Source organism: Scyliorhinus torazame, chromosome 1 (genome assembly GCF_047496885.1).
Source record: "Scyliorhinus torazame isolate Kashiwa2021f chromosome 1, sScyTor2.1, whole genome shotgun sequence".
Lineage (NCBI taxonomy): Eukaryota > Metazoa > Chordata > Chondrichthyes > Carcharhiniformes > Scyliorhinidae > Scyliorhinus > Scyliorhinus torazame.
In genome coordinates this window covers 245,513,884-245,530,932 of record NC_092707.1, presented here as the reverse complement: position 1 = coordinate 245,530,932, position 17,049 = coordinate 245,513,884, and the positions used below count along the sequence as shown (strand labels likewise).

The 17,049-nt window shown below is 48.7% G+C and overlaps 1 protein-coding gene across 8 annotated transcripts in view; it reads left to right on the top strand.

Annotated features, from left to right (window-relative positions):
• LOC140420140 (mitogen-activated protein kinase kinase kinase kinase 3-like) overlaps positions 1–17,049 on the top strand; it is a 438,778-nt gene that overhangs the window by 336,208 nt on the left and 85,521 nt on the right. For all 8 annotated transcript variants that reach the window (XM_072504215.1, XM_072504206.1, XM_072504185.1 and 5 more), the window contains one exon: positions 16,556–16,727. In XM_072504215.1, coding sequence (XP_072360316.1) covers positions 16,556–16,727 — 172 coding nt within the window. The remainder of the gene's footprint in view (positions 1–16,555; positions 16,728–17,049) is intronic.

The window sequence follows — 17,049 nt, the reverse complement described above, 5'->3', positions numbered from 1 at the left end:
TTCCTGTAAAATTCAACTGGGAATCCATCCGGTCCCGGAGCCTTCCCCGCCTGCATGCTGCTAATTCCTTTCACTACTTCCTCTATTTCAATCTGTGCTCCCAGTCCCACCCTTTCCTGCTCCTCCACCTTGGGAAATTCCAGCCGGTCCAGAAAGCCCATCATTCTCTCCCTCCCACCCGGGGGTTGAGCTTCGTATAATTTTTTATAAAATGCCTTGAACACTCCATTCACTCTCTCCGCTCCCCGCTCCATGTCTCCTTCCTCATCCCTCACTCCCCCTATTTCCCTCGCTGCTCCCCTTTTCCTCAATTGGTGGGCCAGCAACCTGCTCACCTTCTCCCCATATTCGTACTGTACACCCTGTGCCTTCCTCCACTGTGCCTCTGCAGTACCCGTTGTCAGCAAGTCAAATTCTACGTGCAGCCTTTGCCGTTCCCTGTACAGTCCCTCCTCCGGTGCCTCCGCATATTGCCTGTCCACCCTCAGAAGTTCTTGCAGCAACCGCTCCCGTTCCCTACTCTCCTGCTTTCCTTTATGTGCCCTTATTGATATCAGCTTCCCTCTAACCACTGCCTTCAGCGCCTCCCAGACCACTCCCACCTGGACCTCCCCATTGTCATTGAGTTCCAAGTACTTTTCAATGCACCCACTCACCCTTAGACACACCCCCTCATCTGCCATTAGTCCCATGTCCATTCTCCAGGGTGGGCGCCCTTCTGTTTCCTCCCCTATCTCTAAGTCCACCCAATGTGGAGCGTTATCCGAAATGGCTATAGCCGTATACTCCGTTCCCCTCACCTTCGGGATCAACGCCCTTCCCAAAACAAAAAAGTCTATTCGCGAATAGACTTTGTGGACATAGGAGAAAAACAAAAACTCCTTACTCCTAGGTCTGCTAAATCTCCACGGGTCTACTCCTCCCATCTGCTCCATAAAATCTTTAAGCACCTTGGCTGCTGCCGGCCTCCTTCCAGTCCTGGACCTCGACCTGTCCAGCCCTGGTTCCAACACCGTATTGAAATCTCCCCCCATTACCAACTTTCCCACCTCTAGGTCCGGGATGCGTCCTAGCATACGCCTCATAGAATTGGCATCATCCCAGTTCGGGGCATATACGTTTACCAAAACCACCGTCTCCCCCTGTAGTTTGCCACTCACCATCACGTATCTGCCCCCGCTATCCGCCACTATAGTCTTTGCCTCAAACATTACCCGCTTCCCCACTAATATAGCCACCCCCCTGTTTTTCGCATCTAGCCCCGAATGGAACACCTGCCCCACCCAACCTTTGCGTAGTCTCACCTGGTCTATTAGTTTCAAGTACATTTCCTGTAACATAACCACGTCTGCCTTAAGTTTCTTAAGGTGTGCGAGTACCCGTGCCCTCTTTATCGGCCCGTTCAGCCCTCTCACGTTCCACGTGATCAGCCGGGTTGGGGGGATTTTTTACCCCCCCCCCCCCCCCCCTTGTCGATTAGCCATCCCCTTTTTCCAGCTCCTCACCCGGTTCCCACGCAGCTGTGTCCCCCCCCCAGGCGGTGCCCCCCCGCCCATCCCACCCCATACCAGCTCTCCCCAGCAGCAGCAGCCCAATAATTCCCCCCTCCCACCCCCCCCGCTAGATCCCCCACTAGCGTAGTTACACCCCCCATGTTGCTCCCAGAAGTCAGCAAACTCTGGCCGACCTCGGCTTCCCCCCGTGACCTCGGCTCGCACCGTGCGATGCCCCCTCCTTCCTGCTTCCCTATTCCCGCCATGATTATCATAGCGCGGGAACCAAGCCCGTGCTTCCCCCTTGGCCCCGCCCCCAATGGCCAACGCCCCATCTCTTCCACCTCCTTTCCTCCCCCCACCACCTCCTGTGGAAGAGAGAAAAGTTACCACATCGCAGGATTAATAACATAAAACTCCTCTTTTCCCCCCTTCTTCGCCCCCCATACTCGCCCCACCACTTTGTTTCAAACGTTCTTTTTTTTAATAACCCCCTCATTCCAATTTTTCTTCCACGATAAAAGTCCACGCCTCATCCGCCGTCTCAAAGTAGTGGTGCCTCCCTTGATATGTGACCCACAGTCTAGCCGGTTGCAGCATTCCGAATTTTATCATCTTTTTGTGAAGCACCGCCTTGGCCCGATTAAAGCTCGCCCTCCTTCTCGCCACCTCCGCACTCCAGTCTTGGTATACGCGGATCACCGCGTTCTCCCACTTACTGCTCCGAGTTTTCTTTGCCCATCTAAGGACCATCTCTCTGTCCTTAAAACGGAGGAATCTCACCACTATGGCTCTAGGAATTTCTCCTGCTCTCGGTCCTCGCGCCATCACTCGGTATCCTCCCTCCACCTCCAGCGGACCCGCCGGGGCCTCTGCTCCCATTAACGAGTGCAGCATTGTGCTCACATATGCCCCGACGTCCGCTCCCTCCGCACCTTCAGGAAGGCCAAGAATCCTTAGGTTGTTCCTCCTCGCGTTGTTCTCCAGCGCCTCCAGCCTTTCCACACATCGTTTATGGTGTGCCTCGTGCATCTCCGTCTTCACCACCAGGCCCTATATGTCGTCCTCATTCTCGGCAGCCTTTGCCTTCACGACCCGAAGCTCCCGCTCCTGGGTCTTTGGCTCCTCCTTTAGCCCTTCGATCGCCTGTAATATCGGGGCCAACAGCTCCTTCTTCATTTCCTTTTTGAGTTCTTCCACGCAGCGTTTCAAAAACTCGTGTTGTTCAGGGCCCCATATTAAACTGCCACCTTCCGACGCCATCTTGGTTTTTGCTTGCCTTCCTTGCCGCTGGTCTAAAGGATCCACCGCAATCCGGCCACCTTCCTCTCCTTTTTCCATCCGTATCCAGGGGGGATTCCCTTCTGGTTCACCGCACAGTACTTTTAGCCGCTAAAATTGCCGTTGGGGCTCTTATTAAGAGCCCAAAAGTCCGTTACACCGGGAGCTGCCGAAACGTGCGACTCAGCTGGTCATCGCCGCACCCGGAAGTCTTGAAGTCAGTACTTAAGCAGAGAAGACAATGGATCTCAGCAAAAACCGTACATTTCAAGTTCAGGATTTTGTACAAGAGGTGAATTCTGGATCAATTCGAATTTCTGGAACGGAAGGAGACTTTTAATCCATTGTGTTTGTGCCTGCTGAAGAAGTCTCCAGCTTTTTGGGGGGAATGTTTTTATTATAATTTTTAACCATTTTTATGCAAAGCATACAATAACACAGAATAACAACCAAATAGTAAGAACCACCCCCCTTATAACACTATAACCACACCACTAAACCCTCCCCCTCACGCTTTGGCCTCCCACTCCCTAACAGCTAACAGTGACCAACTCTTTAAATAAATTATAAACGGATGCCATCTACGGTAAACCTTTCCATCACCCCTCTCACAGTAAACGTGACCTTCTCGAGGTGCAAAAATGCCATCAAGTCACCCAGCCATGCCAAGTGCATGGTGGTGTAGTCGACGACCTCCAGCCCAAGAGGATCCGCCTCCTCCTTGCCACAAGCAAGGCAAAGGCCAGGAACTCTGTCCTCGCCCCCATCCGAATCTCCTTTTATTAATGAGAAAACCGGACCCTTTTATTAATGAGAATTTCCACCCCTCGGGCCCTCCTGTCGAACCCTGAGTGGAAAACCTCGCTCACCCAAGCCTTCCGAAGCCGCTCCTGATCCCGCTTGCGCATGTGGGTCTCCTGGAGAAACATCACATTGGCCCTCAAACTCTTCAAATGAGCAAAACACCATAATCTTTTGACTGTGCCCCCCCACCCCGCCCCTCTCAGACCCGCACACTCCAGGTGACCATCCTTGTTGGGGATCTCTCAACACCTCCCTCAACCTCGTGTCAGCCATTTCCACTTCGATAGGCCATAGCTTCACCAAGGATTTCCAGGCCACAGGCCCACCTAAGAACGTGACCCATCCCACTCCAGCAGTGGAACAAAGAAAAATTCTTGGTCACTGTCAGTCGTACCCATTCCCCCCCTCCCCATAACATCTAGACCCATTGAGCCTAACCTGACTGGCTCAACAAGTCACAGCCCCATCCCCCACTTGATATCCATTAACTAGCCTACTTCCTAGCGCTGGCAATGTGACCACCCCCATGCCCCACATATTTCCTAATCACCACCTTTGCTCCTGCACCAAGCTGACCCACCCCTCCCCCCTGGTCCTCCTCCCCACCCATTTTAAACAAAGTTCTAAACTCAGGAAAGAAACACCCCATCCCCCCCAATGTCCCCACAACTACTAAACCCATACAGAAGAATAAACACGAAAACAGCCAGAGGAAATTACCCTATCTAAACGCCTCTACCATAACCTCAACTCAACTCGTATCAACATGAACCTGAACAGTAAAATCCCAACTACCCATCCGCCCACCTGCATCCCTCAAACAGTGGCCAGTCCATGCTCTCTGATGAAGTCCTCAACCTGCTCTGGAATTTTGAAACAAAAGTCCTTCGAGTCAGATGTGACTCTCAGCTTTGCAGGGTACACCACCCCAAATTGCACTCCCTGACTGTACAATACTGTCTTTACCTGAATTAAGGCCACCCGTCTCCTTGCCAGTTCCGAGCCGAGGTCTTGGTAAATTCTCACCATATGACTGTCCCAGTCAATGCTCCAGCATTTCTTGGCCTACTCCAGGACCCGCTTCTTCATCTGGAAACTGTGGAATCGGATGATCACCGCACGTGGTGGCTCATTCGGTCTCAGCTTCTGCCTCAAGACCCGGTGCGCCCCGTCCAGCTCTGACGCAGCAAACACCCCCTTGCTGCTTATCAGCTGCGAGAATTTCACAGAAAAGTACTTAGTCGGCCTTGAGCCCTCGACTCCCTCCAGCAGACCCACCAGCCTCACGTTCATGAGACTGGATGTGTTCTCCATATTATCAAGTGTCGCCTTGAGGCCCTTTTTTCTGTCGTTGACAATCACCATTTTGGCTTCCAACTAGGCAAGTCTGTCCTCTTGCTGAGATAAAGCCTCTTCCACACCCTTCCAACTGCTCAGCCTGCTCGCCTACCGCCTTAGCCATCTTGCCCAGCTGCTCCTTAAAAACTAATGTAGAATGTCAATATACCCAATGCCATACATTTATATAATGTATTCACTCTGTATAACTGTTATAACTCATGATTATGGCGACACACTTGTATTAAGAATTCATTTTGTCCAACCGTAAGCATAATTGATATTGTAATATTTCTAGACTAAGCATTAGGAAACATTATGTGAAATAGGAGTCGTGACCAGATTATCCTTCATATTAAGCCATAAATTACGCCCCCCCCCCCCCCCCCCTTTGCAGGGCAAAGGAGTCTCTGGCGAGCAAAGGTCCAGAAGCATGACCTCTTATCAATCCTAAAGGTCATCAGAGATTCCTCGAATATTTGGGATAATAAAGTCACCACAGAAATCTTTTGAGGGTCTTGAATAAACATCATTTGTTCGGAAAAGGTCAGGATACAGAATGGTGGGAGGAGTAAAGAGGAGTGGTAAAGACTGTCTAAAAATGGTATATAACTTTGGCTCTCATGTCTGCAAGGTGAGATGAGTTTGGCTGACTCCTTAAGGGACGGATGAGTCAGAATTTGACTCCCGGTTGCCTTCATGTGGATCCTCATTAAAAGCCTATGAAAAGAGCCTACCACGTTTGATCCTTGTCTACTTTTCCGAATCTAACACCATTATACTTAGATATGCAGTGGTATGCATAGAATGCATTAACGCTATGCATTTCCAGAATTAGGGCGGCACTGTTGCTTCATAGCGCAAGGGACCCAGATTAGATTCCCGGCTTGGGTCACTGTCTGAGCAGAGTCTGCACGTTCTCCCCGTGTCTGTGGGTTTCCTCCGGGCGCTCTGGTTTCCTCCCACAAGTCCCGAAAGATATGCTTGTTATTCTCAGCACGGGTTCAATTCCTGTACCAGCTGAGAATTCTGAATTCTCTCTCTGTGTACCCGAACAGGCGCCGGAATGTGGCGACTAGGGACTTTTCACAGTAACTTCATTGCAGTGTTAATGTAAGTCTACTTGTGACAATAAAGATTCTTTTTAAAAGCCTACTTGTGACAATAATAAAGATTATTTTTATTAATTTCATCCCTCATTTTTGCTTTATATCATTTATAACTTCATAGAATTATAAAAAGGTTTCACCAGAGACAAAATCTAAAAAATTAAATGAGTGATTCTGTTGCCTAATGTTATATTGGTACTAAAATCAAGGTTTGTAAAATCCACTTGAGACTGATTGAAGACAGCTGAAAATTAAAAATGTTCATTTCTTATTTACTGTGAAGTAGGTAAACTGAGTTTTGTGACTCTTTTCTGCTTTTAAAATTGTTCTTTCCCAGTTGGCTGCTGCTCTCCTAAAGACCCTGAGTTATGATTGGTATAATTCCACTAGCACATATGAGACCTTTGTATCTTGCCTGGATGAATATAATTCACCTCCCATAAACATATATTCTCTTAACATTGTTCCACCAGGGCTTGCTTTTTCTGCATGTGCAATTGTGTTCCCACATGTTCTGACTTTGTACTTTAGTTCATTGTCTCTCTTAAACATGTTTGCTCATCTCTCATGTTCACGTGTACACTCGACTTTGCACGCGTGCACTTGTTTCTTTCTCCATGTGCAATTGCATTCACCATCTGCCTCTATGTGTTGCCTTGCAAATGCTCGATTACATGCTTTCTGCACTTGCACACTCACATGTGGTCTTGCTCACTCCAATTCTTGCACACTCACATTCTCGCAGTTGCGCATGCTCTCAATCTCATTTGCCATTTTTGTCTTCTGTTCTCACATTCCTTGTTTTCAATTCCAATGCCTAGGCTGTTAGTTTTGTCTTGATTACTTGCTTACTCACTTTACAGCACAATCTCCAAATTAACTTCAATGAACACAGATGATTTTACTAAATGATGGCAAAATACAGCAGCGCATTTTAAGAAAATTACTTGCATTTGTACGTCTTTCACAACATCGGGAGGTTCAAAGCACTTCATAACCAATGAAATGCATTTGAAATGTGGCCTGTGTTGTAATGTAGCAAAAACAGCTAGTTTGTATACAGCAAGATACCGCAAAAAGCAATGTGAAGGGCGGCACAGTGGTGAGCACTGCTGCCTCACGGCGGCGAGGACCCGGGTTCGATCCCGGCTCCGGGTTACTGTCTGTGTGGAGTTTGCACATTCGATCTGTGTCTGCGTGGGTCACAGCCCCAAAACCCAAAGATGTGCAGGGTAGGTGAATTGGCCACGCTAAATTGGCCCTTAATTGGAGTAAACAAAATAACTGGGTACTATAAATTAATTTTTGAAAAGCAATGTGAAAATGACAAGATGATCTCCTTTCATTATGTTGTGTGAGGGATAAACATTGGCCAGGATATTGGGAATAACTCCACTGCTCATCTTTGAAGTAGTGTCATGGGATCTTTTGTGTCCACCTCAGAGTGCAGAATTGGTGCATTGGGGTGTCAGCCAAGTTTTTAGGTGCTTAAGTGTGCTTGATACTTAAATTCAGTCCTTGGATCAGTCCCTGAAACATTGTAGAACATACATTCTCTTAGTGACAAGTTTTTAAAAAAAAAACATTTTCAAAACGTAATTTTATGTTGTGTGACACTGCAATCACGCTAAATCGAATAGATTCAGAATAGATCCAGTAACTCAAAATTGGGCATCCATGAGACGCTGTGGGTCATCAACAGCAGCGGAACTGTATTCAACCACGATCTATAATCTCACGGCCCAGCATAACCTCCACTCTACCATTGCCATCAAGCCAAGGGATCAATCCTGGTTCAATGAAACGTGCAGGGGAGTGGCACCAGTCACACAGTGTTTTTTTAAAACTATTTTTATTCTCCTCATTTTCCACATTTTCATCAAATGCACAACAAACCAAAGATAACCAGCAATAACAAATACAATATCAATCCCCCAACCAGTATCCCCTTCAACATACAAACCCAAACGTCACATTCCAAATACAACAAACCAGAAAAAGACCAAAAAAGAGTCCACAGTCATCCCATACACAGTAAACAATATACTCAACCCCATCCCCCACCAATAGCCCACCCCCTAGTCTTTGATGGCATCCAATTCTTGAAAGTGCAAGATAAATAATGGCCATGAGTTGTCGAACCCTTCCATGCATCCCCTCAACTCAAACCTTACCTTCTCGAGCGTCAAAAATTCCAGCAGGTCCCTCTGCCACGCTGAAGCACAGGGTGGAGAAGCTGACCTCCACCCCAGCAGGACCTGCCTTTGGGCATTCATCAAGGCGAAGGCTAAGACTTCTGCACCCCCCCCCCCGTACCCGCCTGCAGACTGGGCTAGTCCGACACTCTGAAAATGGTTTCTAGGAGCCCTGGTTCGAAACTCACATGCACCACCCCCAAGATGACCTTAAAAACCTCCCTCCAATACCCCTCCAACTTCCAAAAATCTGTCCTGGTCCACCCACGTCGATGCTACCACCAAAAAAGCACAACAGCGCCTATACTTCCTCAGGAAACTAAAGAAATTCGGCATGTCCACATTAACCCTTACCAACTTTTACAGATGCACCATAGAAAGCATCCTATCTGGCTGCATCACAGCCTTGTATGGCAACTGCTCGGCCCAGGATAGCGGGAAACTTCAGAGAGTCGTGAACACCGCCCAGTCCATCACACAAACCTGCCTCCCGTCCATTGAGTCCATCTACACCTCCCACTGCCTAGGGAAAGCGGGCAGCATAATTAAAGACCCCTCCCAACCGGCTTGCACTTCAAACTTCTTCCATCGGGCAGGAGATACAGAAGACTGAGAACACACACGAACAGACTCAAAAACAGTTTCTTCCCCACTGTTACCAGACTCCTAAATGACCCTCTTATGGACTGACCTCATTAACACTACACCCTATATGCTTCATCCGATGCCGGTGCTTATGTAGTTACATTGTATACCTTGTGTTGCCCTATTATGTATTTTCTTTCATTCCCTTTTCTTCCCATGTACTTAATGATCTGTTGAGCTGCTCGCAGAATAATACTTTTCACTGTACCTCAGTACAAGTGACAATAAACAAATCCAATCCAATAAAACTGCTCGAACGCACTATTGATCTGATCTGGGGCCATCACCAATTTCCCCATCCTATCCCGCACCTGGACAATTTTCCTTAACGCCGCCTCCCTCCGAAGTTGACCTGCCAACATACATCCCGCCTTCTCCCCATACTCATAAACTGCTCCCCTCGCCCGCCTCAATTGGCACACCGTATTCCTTGCGGACAACCGATTAAAACTAGCCTGTAGCTCCCTCCTATCCAAAAGCGCTGGATCCGCATCCCCTGCATACCTCCTGTCCACCTACAACATCTCATCTATCAATCTTTGCCACTCCACCCTCTCCTCCTTATCCACCTTTGCCTTAAACGATATCACCTCCCCCAACCCCACTACCACTGCCTTCAGAGCCTCCCATACCACCGCCTGCGAAACCTCTCCCATACAATTGAACCCCACGTATTCCTCGATTATTTTCCCAATCTTATCACAGAAACCTCGATCCCCCAACAACCCCACATCCAATCTCCACCCCAGCCTCTGCACTGTCCCCTTCTACAAAACCATATCCACCCAATGCGGCGCATGATCCGAAATTGCTATTGCCGAGTACTCCGATCCCTTAACCCCAGCTAACAGCACCTTCCCGACAACAAAAAAAAATCTATCCTCGAATAAACCTTATGGACCGAAGAGAAAAACGAATATTCCCACTCCCTCGGGTGTAAAAGCCTCCATGGGTCCATTCCTCCCATTTCCTCCATAAGCCCAGTCAACACCTTTGCCCCCCCCCCACACACACACACACACACACACACACACTGGGCGAGCGAGTGGGGCTGCGACCTGTCCAGCCTTCAATCCTACACCAAGTTCCAGTCCCCACCCACTGTCAGCTTGTGTGAATCCAAGTCCGGAATGGCCCCACATACCTTCCTCATGAATCCGACGTCATCCCAGTTACGCCCATACACACTTGCCAACGTCACCAACCTCTCCTCCAATGCCCTTGTCACTATCACACACCAACCCCCCCTGGTCCTCCACCACCTTTTCCTTCTGGAACCTCACTCTCTTACTAACCAAATCTGCTATCCCTGCTGTCCAATCCCGAGTGAAACACTCGGCTAACCCAGTCCTTCCTAAGCCTCACCTGATCCTTCACCCTCAAACGAGTCTCCTGCAGCATAGCCACATCAGCCTTTAAACTTTTTAGGTGCGCGAGCACCCACGACCTCTTCACTGGCCCTCCCAACCCCTTCACGTTCCACGTAACTTACCTTACCGGGGTCTCTCTTCCTCCCCCCACCAACTTTCCCATTCACCATCATCATAACTCCAGGCCCTACCCACTGGACCTGACCCGCCCCCATCCATTGTTACTATCGAACCCCCCCCCCCATTCACTTCCTCTCAAAACACCTCACCCAGTATAAATCTCTCCCCCCCCCCCCCCCCCCCCCCCCCCACTCACACCTCCTAGGCCCATAGAAACCTGCTCACCAGGCTCCAATGTCCATACCCCTCCCCCACCACACCTCCGTTCTCCAGCCGACTTACGCTTGCTAATGCCAGGCCCCCCTCCCCTCCCCAGTTCCAGATAAACAACCAGAAAAAACATACCCCCCTCAAACAAATTGTACCCTGCAAACATACAAATCTCAGAAAAACTGTCGCGACAAAAAACAAAGACAAAACATGACCCTTATAACAGCATGAAGTAAAAATATAAAACAGAACTATATGTACACTCTTCCAACTCCCCTCCCCATGGTCCAAGACCAATCCTCAGTCCTATTTCTCACTTCTGCCCAAGCCTTCTTTCTGCCTTCCCCGTCTCAAAGTAAAAGTCTCAGGAGTTGTAGGTCACCCTCAACTCTGCTGGGTACACCATCGCACCCCACTGTTATACAGTGCCGTCTTCACTCGGCCGAAAGCCGCCCGCCTCTTCGCCAGTTTCACAGTCAAGTCCTAGTAGATACGTACACCAGCTTCAGCCCACTGGACCTCTCGCTTCTGCTTCGTCCAATTCAGGATCTTCTCCTTCACATGGTACTTGTGGAAGCAAATAATCACTGCTCTTGGCGGCTCATTCGTCTTCGGTTTAGGCCTCAACGACCGATGAGCCTGATCCAATTCGTACTGGGAGGGATCCTTTCCGCCAACATCATGTCAAAGTACTCAGTCGGCCTCGGGCCCTCCACCATTTCGGGCAGGCCCACGATCCTCAAACTCGATCAGTTTTCCAAATTCTCCAACTTTGCTCACAGCCCTTTGTTGGCCTCGACCACCCCCTGCAGCTCCCTACCCATCGAGGTGAGCTGATCGCTGTGCTGTGACGTGGCCTCCTCCACTCCCTTCATCTTCTCACCCTGCTCCCTCACCTCAGCCGATGCATTCGACGCAGCCACCTTCACCGAGGCAATTGCCTCCTCCACCAACTCCTTCAATGACACCGTCATCGTCTTCCTCAACACCTCCGTGTGCTTTGCGAACTGCTTCTCCAATTCCAATCACATTGGGCATCTTTTCTACTGTAAGCAGTGCGGCCCCGCCCTGCGACCTTGCCTCCGCCATCTTGCCAGCCCCCGGCTGGTCCTTTCACTCGACGGCGAACCCTCACTCCCTCCCTTCTTCCCGGGGCTTTCTTCTGATTTTTCGCCATTTTCCATCTTCCTTATGCTTTCCTACACGCGATCATCAAAAATTTGCCCTTGGGACCGCGCATTAAACTCCAAAAAATGAGTCTCGAGCAGGAGCCACCCAATGTGCAACTTACCCCCTACGTGACGCCACCGGAAGTCCAGCATCAGTCATACCTATGTGGTGTCGACCTGGTAAAGTTGTAACATAGGACTACTTGCATGTTAAATAGTGAAATAAGCATGTGATGTGATAGATCGAGCGAAGTGATCCCAAAACCAAAAGATCAGGGGCGCGATTCTCCGACCCCGCCACCGGGTCGGAGAATCGCCGGGGGCTGCCATGAATCCCGCCCCCGCCGTGTCCCGAATTCTCCGCCACCAGAGATTTAGCGGGGGCGGGAATCGCGCCACACCGGTCGGCGGGAATCGCGCCGGTCGGCGGGCCCACCCCCGGCGATTCTCCGGCCCGCGATGGGCCGAAGTCCTGCCGCTGTCAACCCTCTCCAGCCAGCGTGGATTAAACCACCTACCTTACCGGTGGAGCAGGCGGCGCGGGAGGGCTCTGGGGGGGGGGGGGGGGGGGGGGGATCTGACCCCGGGGTGTGCCCCCATGGTGGCCTGGCCCGCGATCGGGGCCCACCGATCGGTGGGCGGGCCTGTGCCGTGGGCGCACTCTTTTTCTTCCGCCTTCGCCATGGTCTTCACTATGGCGGATGTGGAAGAGACCCCCTCCCCTGCGCATGCGCGGGGATGACGTCAGCAGTTGCTGACGCTCCCGTGCATGCGTCGCCCGGCGAAGTCCTTTCGGCGCCGGCTGGCGTGGCGACAAAGGCCTTTCCCGCCAGCCGGCGGAGCGGAAACCACTCCGGCGCGGGCCTAGCCCCTCGAGGTGAGGGCTTGGCCCCTAAAGGTGCGGAGTATCCGCACCTTTGGGGCGACCCGACGCCGGAGTGATCCGCGCTGTTTTTGCCGCCGTGTAGCAGACATCGCGCCAGTTTGCGGAGAAGCCCGCCCAGATATGCAGTTCTGCCACATACAACAGGAATGGTGGTGGACAATTAAACAACTAACTGGAGGATGAGGAGGCTCCACAAATATTCCCATCCTTGATGAGGGGAGGTCCAGCACACCAGTGCAAGTGACAAGACAGCAGCACTTGTAACCATTTATAGCCAGAATTGTGGAGTGAATGATCCCTCTCAGCCTCCTCTAGTGGTCGGCAGCATCATGGATTTGGCTAATTTGATTCCTGACTAAAGGCACTGGATACTACAAAGGCTATGGGCCCTGACAATGTAACTGGAAGTTGTACTGAAGACTTGTGCTCCAGAATTAGTTATGCCCCTAGCCCAGCTGTTCCAGACAGCTACAGCATTGGCATCAACAAGGAAATGCCGAACATTCCTGGAATGTCCTGTTCATGAAAGTCAGAACAAATCCAATTGGACCAATTACTGTCCCTTATTCTTGATCATCAGCAAAGTGGTGGAAGGCGTCGTCAGCTGTTCTATCGGGTGCATTTAAACAGCAATAACCTCTTCATTGATGCTCTGTTTGGGTTCCACCAGGGCCACTTGGTTCCTGATATACTTAAGCCTTTGTCCAAATATGAACTCAAGAGGTGAGATGGGAGTAACTGCCCTTGACATCAAGGCAGCATTTAACTGCATGTGATGGCAAGGAGCCCTGGTAAAATTGAAGTGATGCGAATCATAGGGAATACTCCTGGTGCGGGTTTCAGCTAGCACAAAAGAAGATGTTTGTGGAAGGGTGATCAGACGTGCCAGATTTTGTAGGATTGTCCTGCAGTTAGGTGGGTTACCGCTTGTCCTGGATTATTTGAGGCCTGTATTTGAGATGTTGGAACAGTGCGTGTGTGCAGTGTACATCTCCGCTCGTGCATTCCTACTTGATCTCCTCTCCAGCATCCCGAAAAGCTTTGAACATCGCCCCCTTTCCCACCAATCGCAGCTCTGACAGCAAGGTGGCTCACGACCACCTTCTCGAGCAATTAGAAATCGCCTTGCCAGTGATGTTCATCGAAACATAGAAAAAGGAACAGGAGGAGACCATTTGGCCCTTTGAACCTGCTCCACCATTCATTAAGATCAAGGCTGATCATCTAACTCAATTGCCTGATCCAGCTTTCCCCCTTTTGATCCCCTTCGCCCTAAGTGCTAATTGCTTCTTGAAAACACGCAATGTTTTGACCTCAACTACTTCCTGTGGTAATGAATTCCACAGGCTGATCACTCTGGGTGAAGAAATTTCTCCTCATCTCTGTTCTAAATGTTCTACGCCATATCCTCAGACTAAGACCCCTTTTCTGGACACACCCACCATCAAGAACATCTTCCTGTGTCTACCCTGTCTAGTCTTGTTAGAGTTTTATAGGTTTCTATGAGATCCACCCTCATTCTTCTGAACTCCAGCGAATACAATCCTAACTGATTCAATCTCTCCTCGTACTCAGTCCTGCCATCCCAGGTATTAGTGTGGTAAACCTTCACTGCACTCCCTCTCGAGCAAGAACATCCTTCCTCAGATAAGGAGACCAAACCTGCACACATTATTCTAGGTGTGGCCTCACCAAGGCCCTGTATAATTGCAGAAAGACAACCCTGCCACTGTACTCCAATTCTCTTCCCATTTGCCTTCTTTACCTCCTGCTGTACCTGCATGCGTACCTTCAGTGACTGGTGTACAAGGACTGTCAGACCTTGATGCACATTCCCCTCTACTAATTTATGGCCATTCAGATAATAGTCTGCCTTCTCGCCTTTGCTACCAAAGTGGATAACCTCGCATTTCTCCAAATTATACTGTATCTGCCATTCATTTGCTCAGTCGCTCAACTTGTCCAAATCACACTGAAGGATCTCTACATCCTCCTCACAGCTCACTCTCCCACCCAACTTGGTGTCATCTGCAAATCTGGAGATATATTTTGTTCCACCATCAAATCATGGATATATATTGTAAATAGCTGGGGTCCTAGCATGATCCCTGTGGTACCCCACTAGTCACTGTCTGCCAATTTGAAAAAGACCAGTTAATTCCAACTTTTTGTTTCCTGTCTGTCGACCAGTTTTCTATCCATCTCAATATACTACCCCATATCCCATACACTTTAATTTTACACAGTAATCTCTTATGCGGGACTTTGTCAAAAGACTTCTGAAAATTCAATATACCACATCCACTGGCTCCCCCTCGTCAACTCTACTAGTTACAGCCTTGAAGAATTCCAGTAGATTTGTCAAGCATGATTTCCCCTTCATAAAGCTGACTCTGTCCGAACTTGCTACTATTTTCCGATCCTGCTACTGTTTTCTAAGTGCTCTGTGATGTCAGGGATCCCGGTTCGATTCCTGGCTTGGGTCACTGTCTGTGCAGTCCAAAGATGTGCAGGTTAGGTGGATTGGCCATGCTAAATTACCCTTAGTGTCCAAAATTGCCCTTAGTGTTGGGTGGGGTTATGGCGATAGGGTGGAGGTGTGGGCTTGGGTAGGGTGCTCTTTCCAAGAGCCGGTGCAGAATCAGTGGGCCGAATGGCCTCCTTCTGCACTGTAACTTCTATGATTCTACAGACCAGTCAGCCTGACGGCAGTAGTGGGGAAAAGTCTAGAATCCACTATCAAAGGTTCTATAATAATCTTTATGAGTGTCACAAGTAGGCTTACATTAACACTGCAATGAAGTTACTGTGAAAATCCCCTAGTCACCACATTCACTCGTGTTCGGGTACACAGAGGGAGAATTCCAATTTCCCTAACAAGCACGTCTTTCCGGCTTGTGGGAGGAAACCGGAGAACCCGGAGGAAACCCCATGCAGACACGGGGAGAACGTGCAGACTCCGCACAGACAGTGACCCAAGCTGGGAATTGAACCTGGAGCTGTGAAGCAATTGTGCTAACCACTATGCTACCGTGCTGCCCAACTATAATTCCCTGTTTTCTCTCTACCTCCCTTTTTAAATAGTGGAGTTACATTAGCTACCCTCCAATCTGCAGGAACTGTTCCAGAGACTATTAGAATCCTAGAAGATGACCCCCAATGCATCCACTATTTCTAGAGCTACTTCCTTAAGTACTCTGGGGATTTATCAGCTTTCAATGCCATCAATTTCCCCAACACCATTTCTCTACTAATTTTGATCTCCTTCAGTTCCTCCTTACTAAACCCTGCGTTCCCTGACATTTCTGGATCTGATTTGTGTCCTCATTTGTGAAGGCAGAACCAAAGTATGTGTTTAGTTGCTCAGCCAGCTCTTTGTCTCCTATTATACATTCCCCTGTTTTTGACTGTAAGGGACCAACATTTGTCTTCACCAATCTTTTTCTGTTCACGTGCCCTATAACATCCCATGAAGAATTTTATCATCACGTGCCTACAGCATCCCATGAAGATTTTTCTTTTCATTGCCTCAAGCTGAGTCAAGCCTTTTACATTCCATACAAGTCCATGAGCAGTGATCTGGCTATTTTTGTATGTATAACAATAGCCAATAAATGTAGGAATATATTCACAGCTCGAATCACTTCAATAAATTACTGATTGCTTGTCCCAAAAACCTTGAGACACATCAGTAACTGATTATCTGAGTCATTTTGAAACTTTTCATCCATGCTTTGCTTGGGCTATGATTTTTGCACCTCAATATTCCCCTCTGAAGACTGCTTTCAATAGCCAAGAGAAAAATCAGAAAGTGTGAAAATAAATCAACAGCAAGATTACGGCAGACTTGTAAAAATTAGTTAAATCTGAAATGTTCAGCAATTCCTGTGATTTTTATTTGTTTTAAAAGTGTTTTTTTCTTTTATTATGTTCAGCCAAAATCAATCTACACACCACAAGAAAGCCATTATCCAGAAGAAGAAAATCAAGGCACAATCAAGAGATGTCCATCTGACAGCCCTGCACGACCAAGCTCGCAAGTGCCACCAAGACCTCCCCCTCCTCGGTTACCTCCCAACAGCAGTTATATCAGGAACAGTGTCCCAGGTAATGACTCCAAAGATAATAGAGTTCAAATGAGATGGAAGAATATCCAGCAGTCTTTAAACAGTGCAAGAGATAGCTGGAATACTCGTATGACAGGGCTGATAAGAGTAAGGCATTTCAAATTACCAGCTCCCTGCAAAGTAGTGGAAATTAATCCAGTTATTCACTTTCATGGAACACATCTAGATATAGATGAAATATTTTCTTTTGAGCCTAGCATCCAAACTTCTTCCCTTCATATCAGGAATCGATCTTCTAATTGACGAAAATCTTGAACACATAATTTGGTAATCACAACTGATTTCTCCATTCTATAATGGTG